At 40.2% G+C, this 13,955-nt stretch overlaps 1 protein-coding gene across 1 annotated transcript; it reads right to left on the reverse strand.

The window, feature by feature from the left end:
- Positions 1-1,077: 1,077 nt before the first annotated feature.
- LOC117322691 (adhesive plaque matrix protein-like) lies at positions 1,078-1,473 on the reverse strand. The gene has a single exon (XM_033877630.1). It carries the CDS (start codon positions 1,471-1,473, stop codon positions 1,078-1,080), a length of 396 nt encoding a protein of 131 aa, XP_033733521.1.
- Between the last annotated feature and the right edge of the window lie 12,482 nt (positions 1,474-13,955).

Below are 13,955 nucleotides of genomic sequence, written 5' to 3' on the forward strand. Positions count from 1 at the left end.
GGTATCTACTCTTCAAAATAATGTTATTTTAATGAATATCTATATAAAAGGTTATCTAACACAACCAATAAAGTTATTGCTAGTGACGTTTTGATAACAGCTCTGTTATCTTTCTCAGACATGAATTACCAGTATAGGGTATGGCGCACGCTATTTTAGTGAATTTGAAAGGAAAATATATAAAACTGAATAGCTTATAAGTCTTAGATGAGTGATCAAACCAGCTGATTGATTTCATGTCAACATTTATTACAAAACTTAACAGGATAATGCGTCAGGCGAGGCCTATATAAATCGTTCAGCAGTTTGTTTGATCTGAGAAGCTGCCAGATTCATAGTCATACGATTCTATTGATTCAGTTATTTACGGAACTGAGTTTATTAGCAATTCATATCAACTGGCTCTCATCCATGACAGTCCGGGTTGTTAAGCTTGAATAGTTTCACCTGTTTATGTGCTATTTATAGATAATGAGCTCTAATATGTACATTTTCAATAACCACAAACATTGCTCATACTCATACCAATAGCATTATTACATTAACAAGTTCATTCAAACATATCTTTAGGTTGATATACAGAAGATATATATTATACTTATTAAGGAGATATTCAATAATGTTTTGGATATGTAGGCCTTTTTACCAAAGGGATTCTAGCAGAGTCTATTGTGTACATGTATTTCTAATGAGCTTTCTTTCATATATTTTTACCATATCTGGTCTTATGGACAAAACAAGAAAATGCCATGATGTGGTGTTTGTCGTCCGTCCGTCGTTGAGATTTATTTTAAAACTCTAGTAGTGAAGCATGGTTTTAGAGTTGTACTCTTCAGTCGAAAGACATCGTTTGGCTATCCTACACATGGATTATTAATGGGCTGATTTTAACCATATTTCATCTGAAGCATTCTTAGACTAAGGAAAACAAACATCGCGTAAATAGAGGTTGTGACAAAATAAGGGCAGAAAAAAACATTTCAAAGGGCTTTTCAATAAAGACAAAAGTATTTCAGCTTCAGATGGAACAGCGCTTGACCAATGACATTAAGCGTTTTTAGTTGAGATTGTGTTATTTCACTGGGGGCAAGTGGGTGTGGCGTTAGTGGTCATGGCGCAAATGGGTGTGGCGTAAGTGGGTGTGGCGTTAGTGGTCATGGCGTAAGTGGGTGTGGCGTAAGTGGTCATGGCGTAAGTGGGTGTGGCGTTAGTGGTCATGGCGTAAGTGGGTGTGGCGTTAGTGGTCATGGCGTTAGTGGGTGTGGCGTAAGTGGTCATGGCGTAAGTGGGTGTGGCGTTAGTGGTCATGGCGTAAGTGGGTGTGGCGTAAGTGGTCATGGCGTAAGTGGATGTGGCGTAAGTGGGTGTGGCGTAAGTGGTCATGGCGTAAGTGGGTGTGGCGTAAGTGGGTGTGGCGTTAGTGGTCATGGCGTAAGTGGGTGTGGCGTAAGTGGGTGTGGCGTAAGTGGTCATGGCGTAAGTGGGTGTGGCGTAAGTTGTTGTGGCGTAAGTGGTTATGGCGTAAGTGGTTATGGCGTACGTGGGTGTGAAGCACGTGGGTGTGGCGTAATTGGTGTGACGTACGTTGGTGTGGCGTACGTGGATGTGGGCGAACCACAGGGAAAATGAAGATATGCCACTAAGTCCTACTTCTTCCTTTCATTTGGTTTTGTTACCAAGAAACTTGTGGACAAGACTGCATGTAGTTAAATTGAGGTAAAGCTTTAAATCTTTTTACCCTAATTTTAAATTCACTCCTCACGACAGAAGAACATGTTTAATAGAGATGAATGTTAAAGTATCTACCACTTCATTACTTTGGCTACCTCGAAATGCGTGGTCTTTTGAGTCTGTACTACTGTTTCACTGTGTATATTCATTGAGTGCTGTATATCTCAGATTTAGACAATTGGAAATAGAAATCCCTTAAACTTTTTAACTACAGCACGGAAAACTTACCTTCTTTATTAGTATAATAGATGTACAGACTTGTCACATGAATGAAGTATATCTATGGTAATTACACGACGTAAGACATGACGAATTTCGATAAATTCCGTAACTAATGAGAAAGCTGCACCATCAGTTCGGTCACCGTCACAATTAGAAGATTTTAAGGTTCTGAGAACATATTGGCAGCTATGTGTATGTGGTGTTATGCAAAAGGCTCGGTCCTCCATATGCATCAAATTTGCTTTGTTTATTGAAGTAAATATGTTTTTCTCTGTACATCTAAGTTTGTAAAGAGAAAACAAATAAAAAATGCAGCTAACGCTAATCCATCACATTTTCTGGAATGCGATTCCCCGGTTGGACGTGCCAAGGTATGGGGTCACCTGCCCGACCACGTGGGTTTCTTCCTACAGTAAGAGCTCTCGCGCGCTTCCAGCCGTGCAAACGTGTCGGTATGAGAGAGCTCTTACTGTAGGAAGAAACCCACGTTTACGAGACTTTTGCATAACACCACTTACACATAGCTACCAATATGTTCTCGTACCCTTAAAATCGTTTAATTGTGACGGTGACCGAAATTATGGTGCAGCTTTCTCATTAGTTACTACACTCCAGTTATACCGACAGATAAAGACTACACCCCAGTTATACCGACAGGTATAGACTACACCCCAGTTATACCGACAGGCAAAGACTACACCCCAGTTATACCGACAGGTAAAGACTACACCCCAGTTATACCGACAGATAAATACCACACCCCAGTTATACCGACAGGTAAAGACTACACCCCAGTTATACCGACAGGTAAAGACTACACCCCAGTTATACCGACAGGTAAAGACTACACCCCAGTTATACCGACATAAAAAGACTACACCCCAGTTATACCGACAGGTAAAGACTACACCCCAGTTATACCGACAGGTAAAGACTACACCCCAGTTATACCGACAGGTAAAGACTACACCCCAGTTATACCGACAGGTAAAGACTACACTCCAGTTATACCGACAGGTAAAGACTACACCCCAGTTATACCGACAGGTAAAGACTACACCCCAGTTATACCGACAGGTAAAGACTACACCCCAGTTATACCGACAGGTAAAGACTACACCCCAGTTATACCGACAGGTAAAGACTACACCCCAGTTATACCGACAGGTAAAGACTACAACCCAGTTATACCGACAGGTAAAGACTACACCCCAGTTATACCGACAGGTAAAGACTACAACCCAGTTATACCGACAGGTAAAGACTACAACCCAGTTATACCGACAGGTAAGACTACAACCCCAGTTTATACCGACAGGTAAAGACCACACCCCAGTTATACCGACAGGTAAAGACTACACCCCAGTTATACCCGACAGATAAAGACACACCCCAGTTATACCGACAGGTAAAGACTACACCCAGTTATAACCGACAGGTAAGACTACACCCCAGTTACTACCGACAGGTAAAAGACTACACCCCAGTTATACCGACAGGTAAAGAATACACCCCAGTTATACGCCAGGTAAAGACTACACCCAGTTATACCGACAGGTAAAGACTACACCCCAGTTATACCGACAGAGTAAAGACTACAACCCAGTTATACCGACAGGTAAAGACCACCACTCCAGTTATACCGACAGGTAAAGGACCACACCTCCAGTTATACCGACAGGTAAAGACTACACCCCAGTTATACCGACAGGTAAAGACTACATCCCCAGTTATACCGACAGGTAAAGACTACACCCCAGTTATACCGACAGGTAAAGACTACACCCCAGTTATACCGACAGGTAAAGACTACACCCCAGTTATACCGACAGGTAAAGACTACACCCCAGTTATACCGACAGGTAAAGACTACACCCAGTTATACCGACAGGTAAAGACCACACCCCAGTTATACCGACAGGTAAAGACTACACCCCAGTTATACCGACAGGTAAAGACTACACCCCAGTTATACCGACAGGTAAAGACTACACCCCAGTTATACCGACAGGTAAAGACTACACCCCAGTTATACCGACAGGTAAAGACCACACCCCAGTTATACCGACAGGTAAAGACTACACCCCAGTTATACCGACAGGTAAAGACCTACACCCCAGTTATACCGACAGGTAAAGACCTACACCCCAGTTATACCGACAGGTAAAGACTACACCCCAGTTATACCGACAGGTAAAGACTACACCCCAGTTATACCGACAGGTAAAGACCACACCCCAGTTATACCGACAGGTAAAGACTACACCCCAGTTATACCGACAGGTAAAGACCACACCCCAGTTATACCGACAGGTAAAGACCACACCCCAGTTATACCGACAGGTAAAGACCACACCCCAGTTATACCGACAGGTAAAGACTACACCCCAGTTATACCGACAGGTAAAGACTACACCCCAGTTATACCGACAGGTAAAGACCACACCCCAGTTATACCGACAGGTAAAGACTACACCCCAGTTATACCGACAGGTAAAGACCACACCCCAGTTATACCGACAGGTAAAGACTACACCCCAGTTATACCGACAGGTAAAGACCACACCCCAGTTATACCGACAGGTAAAGACTACACCCCAGTTATACCGACAGGTAAAGACTACACCCCAGTTATACCGACAGGTAAAGACTACACCCCAGTTATACCGACAGGTAAAGACTACACCCCAGTTATACCGACAGGTAAAGACCACACCCCAGTTATACCGACAGGTAAAGACCACACCCCAGTTATACCGACAGGTAAAGACTACACCCCAGTTATACCCGACAGGTAAAGACTACACCCCAGTTATACCGACAGGTAAAGACTACACCCCAGTTATACCGACAGGTAAAGACTACACCCCAGTTATACCGACAGGTAAAGACTACACCCCAGTTATACCGACAGGTAAAGACTACACCCCAGTTATACCGACAGGTAAAGACTACACCCCAGTTATACCGACAGGTAAAGACCACACCCCAGTTATACCGACAGGTAAAGACTACACCCCAGTTATACCGACAGGTAAAGACTACACCCCAGTTATACCGACAGGTAAAGACCACACCCCAGTTATACCGACAGGTAAAGACCACACCCCAGTTATACCGACAGGTAAAGACCACACCCCAGTTATACCGACAGGTAAAGACCACACCCCAGTTATACCGACAGGTAAAGACCACACCCCAGTTTATACCGACAGGTAAAGACTACAACCCAGTTATACCGACAGGTAAAGACCTACACCCCAGTTATACCGACAGGTAAAGACCTACACCCCAGTTATACCGACAGGTAAAGACTACACCCCCAGTTATACCGACAGGTAAAGACTCACACCCCAGTTATACCGACAGGTAAAGACTCACACCCCAGTTATACCGACAGGTAAAGACTACACCCCAGTTATACCGACAGGTAAAGACTACACCCCAGTTATACCGACAGGTAAAGACCACACCCCAGTTATACCGACAGGTAAAGACCACACCCCAGTTTTTATAAGACCACACCCCAGTTATACCGACAGGTAAAGACCACACCCCAGTTATACCGACAGGTAAAGACCACACCCCAGTTATACCGACAGGTAAAGACCACACCCCAGTTATACCGACAGGTAAAGACCTACACCTCAGTTATGCCGACAGGTAAAGACTACACCCCAGTTATACCGACAGGTAAAGACCACACCCCAGTTATACCGACAGGTAAAGACTACACCCCAGTTATACCGACAGGTAAAGACCACACCCCAGTTATACCGACAGGTAAAGACCACACCCCAGTTATACCGACAGGTAAAGACCACACCCCAGTTTTTATAAGACCACACCCCAGTTATACCGACAGGTAAAGACTACACCCCAGTTTTTATAAGACCACACCCCAGTTATACCGACAGGTAAAGACCACACCCCAGTTTTTATAAGACTACACCCCAGTTATACCGACAGGTAAAGACTACACCCCAGTTATACCGACAGGTAAAGACTACACCCCAGTTATACTGACAGGTAAAGACTACACCCCAGTTATACTGACAGGTAAAGACCACACCCCAGTTATACCGACAGGTAAAGACCACACCCCAGTTTTTATAAGACTACACCCCAGTTATACCGACAGGTAAAGACTACACCCCAGTTATACCGACAGGTAAAGACTACACCCCAGTTATACTGACAGGTAAAGACTACACCCCAGTTATACTGACAGGTAAAGACTACACCCCAGTTATACTGACAGGTAAAGACTACACCCCAGTTATGCCGACAGGTAAAGACTACACCCCAGTTATACCGACAGGTAAAGACTACACCCCAGTTATACCGACAGGTAAAGACCACACTCCAGTTATACCGACAGGTAAAGACTACACCCCAGTTATACCGACAGGTATAGACTACACCCCAGTTATACCGACAGGCAAAGACTACACCCCAGTTATACCGACAGATAAAGACTACACCCCAGTTATACCGACAGGTAAAGACCACACCCCAGTTATACCGACAGGTAAAGACTACACCCCAGTTATACCGACAGGTAAAGACTAGACCCCAGTTATACCGACAGGTAAAGACTACACCCCTGTTATACCGACAGGTAAAGACTACACCCCAGTTATACCGACAGGTAAAGACTAGGCCCCAGTTATACCGACAGGTAAAGACTACACCCCAGTTATACCGACAGGTAAAGACCACACCCCAGTTATACCGACAGGTAAAGACCACACCCCAGTTATACCGACAGGTAAAGACTACACCCCAGTTATACCGACAGGTAAAGACTACAACTCCAGTTATACCGACAGGTAAAGACCAAATCCCAGTTATACCGACAGGTAAAGACCAAATCCCAGTTATACCGACAGGTAACCAAACCCCAGATTCATTAGCGTTATGATTTTAAAATGTCCATAGGCCAGTATTAAAGGAAAGTTCTTTCACTTATATTAACCTTAAATCCCAGTTATGCTTTCGTATGGACAGTTTAAGTTGGTGTACGTTGATGAAACCGGGGTCTGATCTACAAACAATGCAATAAGTAAAAGTCGTTCTGTTGTCGTATGTTTAAAGTATATGTGCCTCAGAAATAAAAAGGGGACTTCCGAACCCTTTAATCCTTCACAAATTAGGTTCTTTAACAAAACATGAAAAAGAAAATACCCAAGCAATGTGAAAAGAGGTAATAAGGTACTGAAGTATCAGAAGAATACTTAGCATGTTTACAGAATAGTTGAGTCACCTAAACTCCAAGAGACAACAACTTTAGATTGTGTGCAGACCTTCTTAACATTCACAGATTCCAGAGATATATTGAGATACAAGTTAAAAACACAATTTTAAAGGTACATGCATACCCGGATATGCAAAGTTACCTATATATGTACGTCGATGGTTTACTGTTAGGTTTATAGATCGGTCCATTGCCAGTATCTAGAAATGGATATCATAGTCGCATATTCTGTTTGAGTTCATTATTTACCTTAAAATATCTCCCACCGATCAAAAGGAATCACATAAGGTATATAAAAATATTAAGTAATGCATAAATTTCATGTATCTTGCTGTATTCGATAGAGTGCGTAGTTAATGTTATCTGTTTAAATACTGACACGTTCGTTTAAATCGAGATTTTATTGAAATTTATGTTAATAAAGATTGTATTCCCCTTTAATTACCACATTTCTAACCAGTTTATCTAACCAATACAAGAGATAGCATGTATAGACCTACAACAGAGGTTGACACGAACCATATCTCAACTTCCTTCTGAAATATGTTTATCCGAATTTTAATGAGCTAATTAATACAAGGCGCATAATCATAACATCCAAAACAAATATGGCTGCAGTATATGTCTACACAACGATAATTATAACAAAGCAATCGTGCTTTATATGATTTTGTTAGAGTAAATGGAAACATTTCTTGAACATTTGTGTTTAAAGTACCATCAAAAGATACAAATAAGATTTTATTTTTCATCATTAAAAAGAACATGTTTCATGCAAGCTAATTAAGCTAGAATGTCTGTTTACATCTTAAAAAGCGAACGATTGCTGTACAACTGCTAAAAAGTGTCCATGACATCTGTAAGTCAGTAATCAGCGCGTGATGAATCCATCAGAACCACACAGGATATGGTGTCATTACCGGACTTGCTTGTAATGAGAGAGTATCTGTCCATACACACTATAATAGTTTTCCTTTTGTATTCAGCATTGCACGGCAGACAATATTGCACATAATAACAAACAAAAAACAAAACAAAAATTCAATATTTTCACAATAATGCACCTGTGTCTTCAATAGTTCCCTCTGCTCTCCAGAATGATCTATTTCTAAATTATCCAGATGTTTTTAATTACAAATAAACACTCAATGGAGTATATCACATACGATCGGTGCGATTTACAACATGGCAGTTTTTGGTCGTTTCTTGGCAAATGGTCCGGACGTGTGCTGAGGTACTCGTGACCTTCCAGCGGTTGTCACAGGTCTGTGAATGGCGTCCACCTTCGGTTTTTGAACATGGAATAGATTTGGCTTGTTAGTCAGGTATCGAGATCCTTTGTGTGACCGCAGGTTATCCAGTGCAATATGATGACTTTTCACAGCCTCCATTCGCCTGCTGGTCTGATAGGGCAGGGGCACGTGTCGGCCTTTTTTGGCCTCTCTGTTCGGATAACAGATAGCTTCCGTTCCAACCACGTCTATCAAAGGAGCCACTTTAATCCTTTCCGCCTGAAATTTTGCTTTGCCTCCGACTGATGTAGGTTTCGTGGCGAAAAGTTTAGCGTCAATGTTGACATTCCCCAGACTTATGGTGCTAGCGTCAGGAGTATCGTCGCCGTCATTAACGTCAGTTGAGGGCTTGTACCGAGGTGTTCGGACATTGATCTGGACGAGTTCGTCCAGAAGGTTGTACTTTTGTTGCCACATCTTGGTGATACTCTTACGCTGCTGAACCTCCAGTCTCACTTCCTGTTCTCGTAGTCTGTGTTCATTACGACGATTTGAAAACATCGCGTTGAAATACTTCATATTTGAAACTGTGGCGGTCGACATCTTTAGCTTGTCCTAAAAGGTCGTTATTAAAGCAATTGTTTCCTCAATGTTTACTCTGTCATATCATCGACAAAATGGACAGTATGGCTCCAATAACTTCATTATAACACAATGTAGAGACGTTGACAGAATAGTTTCATAATGCAAAATGAGATACCGTGTCTATACTTGTCATTTTGCTATTGAACAACGTCAGAGAATATCCGTATTTTTATATGTCAAAACTATTGCGTAAAATTCCAGGATATAGTCGAGATGTCCGCTAATGGATTACAAAACACACCAGCTGTTCTCTAATATCCCGTCTCGTCTGTCGGCGAAACGAAAAAGTTTGGTCACTGATAGCTCAGAATCAATTAGATTTTTTTTCTTCTGTGATCACGTAAACTGAGATACTTGTATGTAAGTTGTAAAATAAATAAAAACGACATGACGCACTTAAATCAGAACATGGCCGTGAAAACAGGTGGACATGTACGTAGATCAGGTGTGTACACTTCATCCGTTAGGAAAACAAACCGTAATACTGTAAGTAAACCGTTCACATCATCCACGTGATTCCAGATAGAACTCGTTTATATATTTATTTTTCATTATGATCTCTTATCAAATAATAAATCCGTATTTGCACAAACACGACTTAAGTCTGAGTGTGGCGTTACCTGTCGAATGGCAATCCATTTTGAAGAAAAGAAAGCAGTTTGTTTGGTTGAAAACATCCGTTGTGGGCATGTCTGTTTTTCATCGCCCGAGCACGAAATCTCGATTATGATCCTCTTACCAAGAACACAATCCCTGCTCCACAGGCTCCCTAGGGGTGCCAAGTCCCTAAATAAACCTGTTTATAGGTATTACAGTATACGGCTACACCTGTAATTAGTTAGTATCCAGGTAAATAGGTGTGAGTAGGTCGGACGTAAACTGACACTTGGTTCGTTAGACTGTATCGAATGGGTTTTAAAGCGAAAGAAAGGGGTTTTATATTCATTAATATACTGAATATTTTCACTCATTGTGCGATGTTACGTTGTGTTAAGGTATCACTTTGGTCTAGTGAATACACTTAGTGTAACAGGTAGCTTAAAGAACGAATCATTGAATACATACACTTGAAGTGTGTGTCATTTTAATTTAGACGTGCGTGTCACTTTGATTTAGAAAAAAGGCGTTTTAATTTCGCTCAAATCTGAATAGGACTTACTGGTAATAATGAAAATGTTATATCTGAAATCTCATTAACTTTTCATATCTGTACAAGATATCACAGCTCCTTATGTACAAGTAGTAGACTATAGTACTGTATGTAGACGACTCGCACCAGCGTCGGGCCGTATTATTTATTTTATGGGTTACGATATAATGTGTGATTGATTGTAATCGACATCGGTAAGGTTAATCATGGATGTTCGATGACTTTAGGGCTCTCGCAGTATGGGGCATGCATCAATCACTATTTAAGTCAATATACATCAGTCAGCATTGCACTTTTACATATATAAAATATACCATATGAGATAATGACACCTGGGTATTAGTATTACGGTAGTTCCGTTATTTTTAAATTTTGGGAGACATATGCATACAATGTATCTCTACGAATGTTACGTTTACTTCCAGACATTATCATCATCATCGTCGTCGTCGTCAACGATCAAAACATCAGCATCCATGGTTGTCATTCATATCTTAAAAAAAACATACATGCATATTATAAGATATTTGTATGCACATCTGGGAAAAGAGAACGGGTAAACCAAAAGAAAATGGAGAGAGAGAGTAGACAGAAAAGATCAAAGAGGAGTACGGTTTCATGATATACATTTTTTGTAATGTATAAATATCCAGAGAGCCCATGGACTTGTTTAATTGGTCAAGTGATTATGAATAAGACATAAAACATTGAACGGCCAAAGTAATAAAAGAATGAATAAGTCTACAAATATAATCTATAAGTTGCCAACTGATACCAAAAAATTAGTAATGTTTATATCAAGATTATAGGTAATGATAATAATGATGATTAGTTATATCATTAAATGTAACTATAAAAATAAAGACATAATACGTGTGAAAATACTAAAAAAATATAAATATAAGTAATAATAAAAGATACTGTTTTATTGTTGGTTATATAATTATAGTTCCAGAAGAGATTTCCGATTTCTCCAACTTTTTTTTTTTAAATGCCCTCTACTAAACAGTTGAATATATTTATAATTTTTAACCGGGAAATGATCTTTGGTAACATTGATGAGTGCATTGATGTTCAGGGAGTTGCCTAGGCATCATGCTTTGCAGATCGTAATCTTTAATAAGAATTCAGATAGCAGTATCTACATGATCGAAGTTTTCTGATAATACATGTTCCAAAACGAAAAAGTCTTTATTGTAAGTAAAGAAGAGTGTTATGACAAAGTATCAGTCAAGCAGAGTTTTGGACATTGTTAGTCAAGTAGAGTTTCAGACAGTAAGTCAAGTAGAGTTTCAGACATAGTAAGTCAAGTAGAGTTTCAGACAGTAAGTCAAGTAGAGTTTCAGACAGTAAGTCAAGTAGAGTTTCAGACAGTAAATCAAGTAGAGTTTCAGACAGTAAGTCAAGTAGAGTTTCAGACAGTAAATCAAGTAGAGTTTCAGACAGTAAGTCAAGTAGAGTTTCAGACAGTAAGTCAAGTAGAGTTTCAGACAGTAAGTCAAGTAGAGTTTCAGACATAGTAAGTCAAGTAGAGTTTCAGACAGTAAGTCAAGTAGAGTCTCAGACATAGTAAGTCAAGTAGAGTTTCAGACAGTAAGTCAAGTAGAGTTTCAGACAGTAAGTCAAGTAGAGTTTCAGACAGTAAGTCAAGTAGAGTTTCAGACAGTAAGTCAAGTAGAGTTTCAGACAGAGTAAGTGAAGTAGAGTTTCAGACATAGTAAGTCAAGTAGAGTTTCAGACATAGTAAATCAAGTAGAGTTTCAGACAGTAAGTCAAGTAGAGTTTCAGACAGTAAGTCAAGTAGAGTTTCAGACAGTAAGTCAAGTAGAGTTTCAGACAGTAAATCAAGTAGAGTTTCAGACATAGTAAATCAAGTAGAGTTTCAGACAGTAAATCAAGTAGAGTTTCAGACAGTAAGTCAAGTAGAGTTTCAGACAGAGTAAATCGAGTAGAGTTTCAGACAGTTAATCAAGTAGAGTTTCAGACAGTAAGTCAAGTAGAGTTTCAGACAGTAAATCAAGTAGAGTTTCAAACAGAGTAAATCGAGTAGAGTTTCAGACAGTAAATCAAGTAGAGTTTCAGACATAGTAAATCAAGTAGAGTTTCAGACAGTAAGTCAAGTAGAGTTTCAGACAGTAAGTCAAGTAGAGTTTCAGACATAGTAAATCAAGTAGAGTTTCAGACAGTAAGTCAAGTAGAGTTTCAGACATAGTAAATCAAGTAGAGTTTCAGACATAGTAAATCAAGTAGAGTTTCAGACATAGTAAATCAAGTAGAGTTTCAGACAGTAAGTCAAGTAGAGTTTCAGACAGTAAATCAAGTAGAGTTTCAGACAGTAAGTCAAGTAGAGTTTCAGACAGTAAGTCAAGTAGAGTTTCAGACAGTAAGTCAAGTAGAGTTTCAGACAGTAAGTCAAGTAGAGTTTCAGACAGTAAATCAAGTAGAGTTTCAGACATAGTAAATCAAGTAGAGTTTCAGACAGTAAATCAAGTAGAGTTTCAGACAGTAAGTCAAGTAGAGTTTCAGACAGTAAATCAAGTAGAGTTTCAGACAGTAAGTCAAGTAGAGTTTCAGACAGTAAGTCAAGTAGAGTTTCAGACAGTAAGTCAAGTAGAGTTTCAGACAGTAAGTCAAGTAGAGTTTCAGACAGTAAGTCAAGTAGAGTTTCAGACAGAGTAAGTCAAGTAGAGTTTCAGAGAGTAAGTCAAGTAGAGTTTCAGACAGTAAATCAAGTAGAGTTTCAGACAGTAAATCAAGTAGAGTTTCAGACAGTAAGTCAAGTAGAGTTTCAGACAGTAAGTCAAGTAGAGTTTCAGACAGTAAGTCAAGTAGAGTTTCAGACAGAGTAAGTCAAGTAGAGTTTCAGACAGTAAATCAAGTAGAGTTTCAGACAGTAAGTCAAGTAGAGTTTCAGACATAGTAAATCAAGTAGAGTTTCAGACAGTAAATCAAGTAGAGTTTCAGACAGTAAGTCAAGTAGAGTTTCAGACAGAGTAAATCGAGTAGAGTTTCAGACAGTAAATCAAGTAGAGTTTCAGACAGTAAGTCAAGTAGAGTTTCAGACAGTTTGGTTTGTTTTTGTTTAACGTCCTATTAACAGCCAGGGTCATTTAAGGACGTGCCAGGTTTTTGAGGTGGAGGAAAGCCGGAGTACCCAGAGAAAAACCACCGGCCTACGATCAGTACCTGGCAACTGCCCCACGTAGGTTTCGAACTCGCAACCCAGAGGTGGAGGGCTAGTGATAAAGTGTCGGTACACCTTAACCACTCGGCCACCGCGGCCCCTGTTTCAGACAGTAAATCAAGTAGAGTTTCAAACAGAGTAAATCGAGTAGAGTTTCAGACATAGTAAATCAAGTAGAGTTTCAGACATAGTAAATCAAGTAGAGTTTCAGACAGTAAGTCAAGTAGAGTTTCAGACAGTAAGTCAAGTAGAGTTTCAGACATAGTAAATCAAGTAGAGTTTCAGACAGTAAGTCAAGTAGAGTTTCAGACATAGTAAATCAAGTAGAGTTTCAGACATAGTAAATCAAGTAGAGTTTCAGACATAGTAAATCAAGTAGAGTTTCAGACAGTAAGTCAAGTAGAGTTTCAGACAGTAAATCAAGTAGAGTTTCAGACAGTAAGTCAAGTAGAGTTTCAGACAGTAAGTCAAGTAGAGTTTCAGACAGTAAGTCAAGTAGAGTTTCAGACAGTAAGTCAAGTAGAGTTTCAGACA

The sequence above is a fragment of the Pecten maximus genome, chromosome 3, assembly GCF_902652985.1.
Source record: "Pecten maximus chromosome 3, xPecMax1.1, whole genome shotgun sequence".
NCBI lineage: Eukaryota > Metazoa > Mollusca > Bivalvia > Pectinida > Pectinidae > Pecten > Pecten maximus.

Coding starts and splice junctions, on each gene's coding strand:
- LOC117322691 (XM_033877630.1), bottom strand. CDS start 1,473: ATGACCACTTACGCCACACCCACTTACGCCACACCCACTTACGCCATG.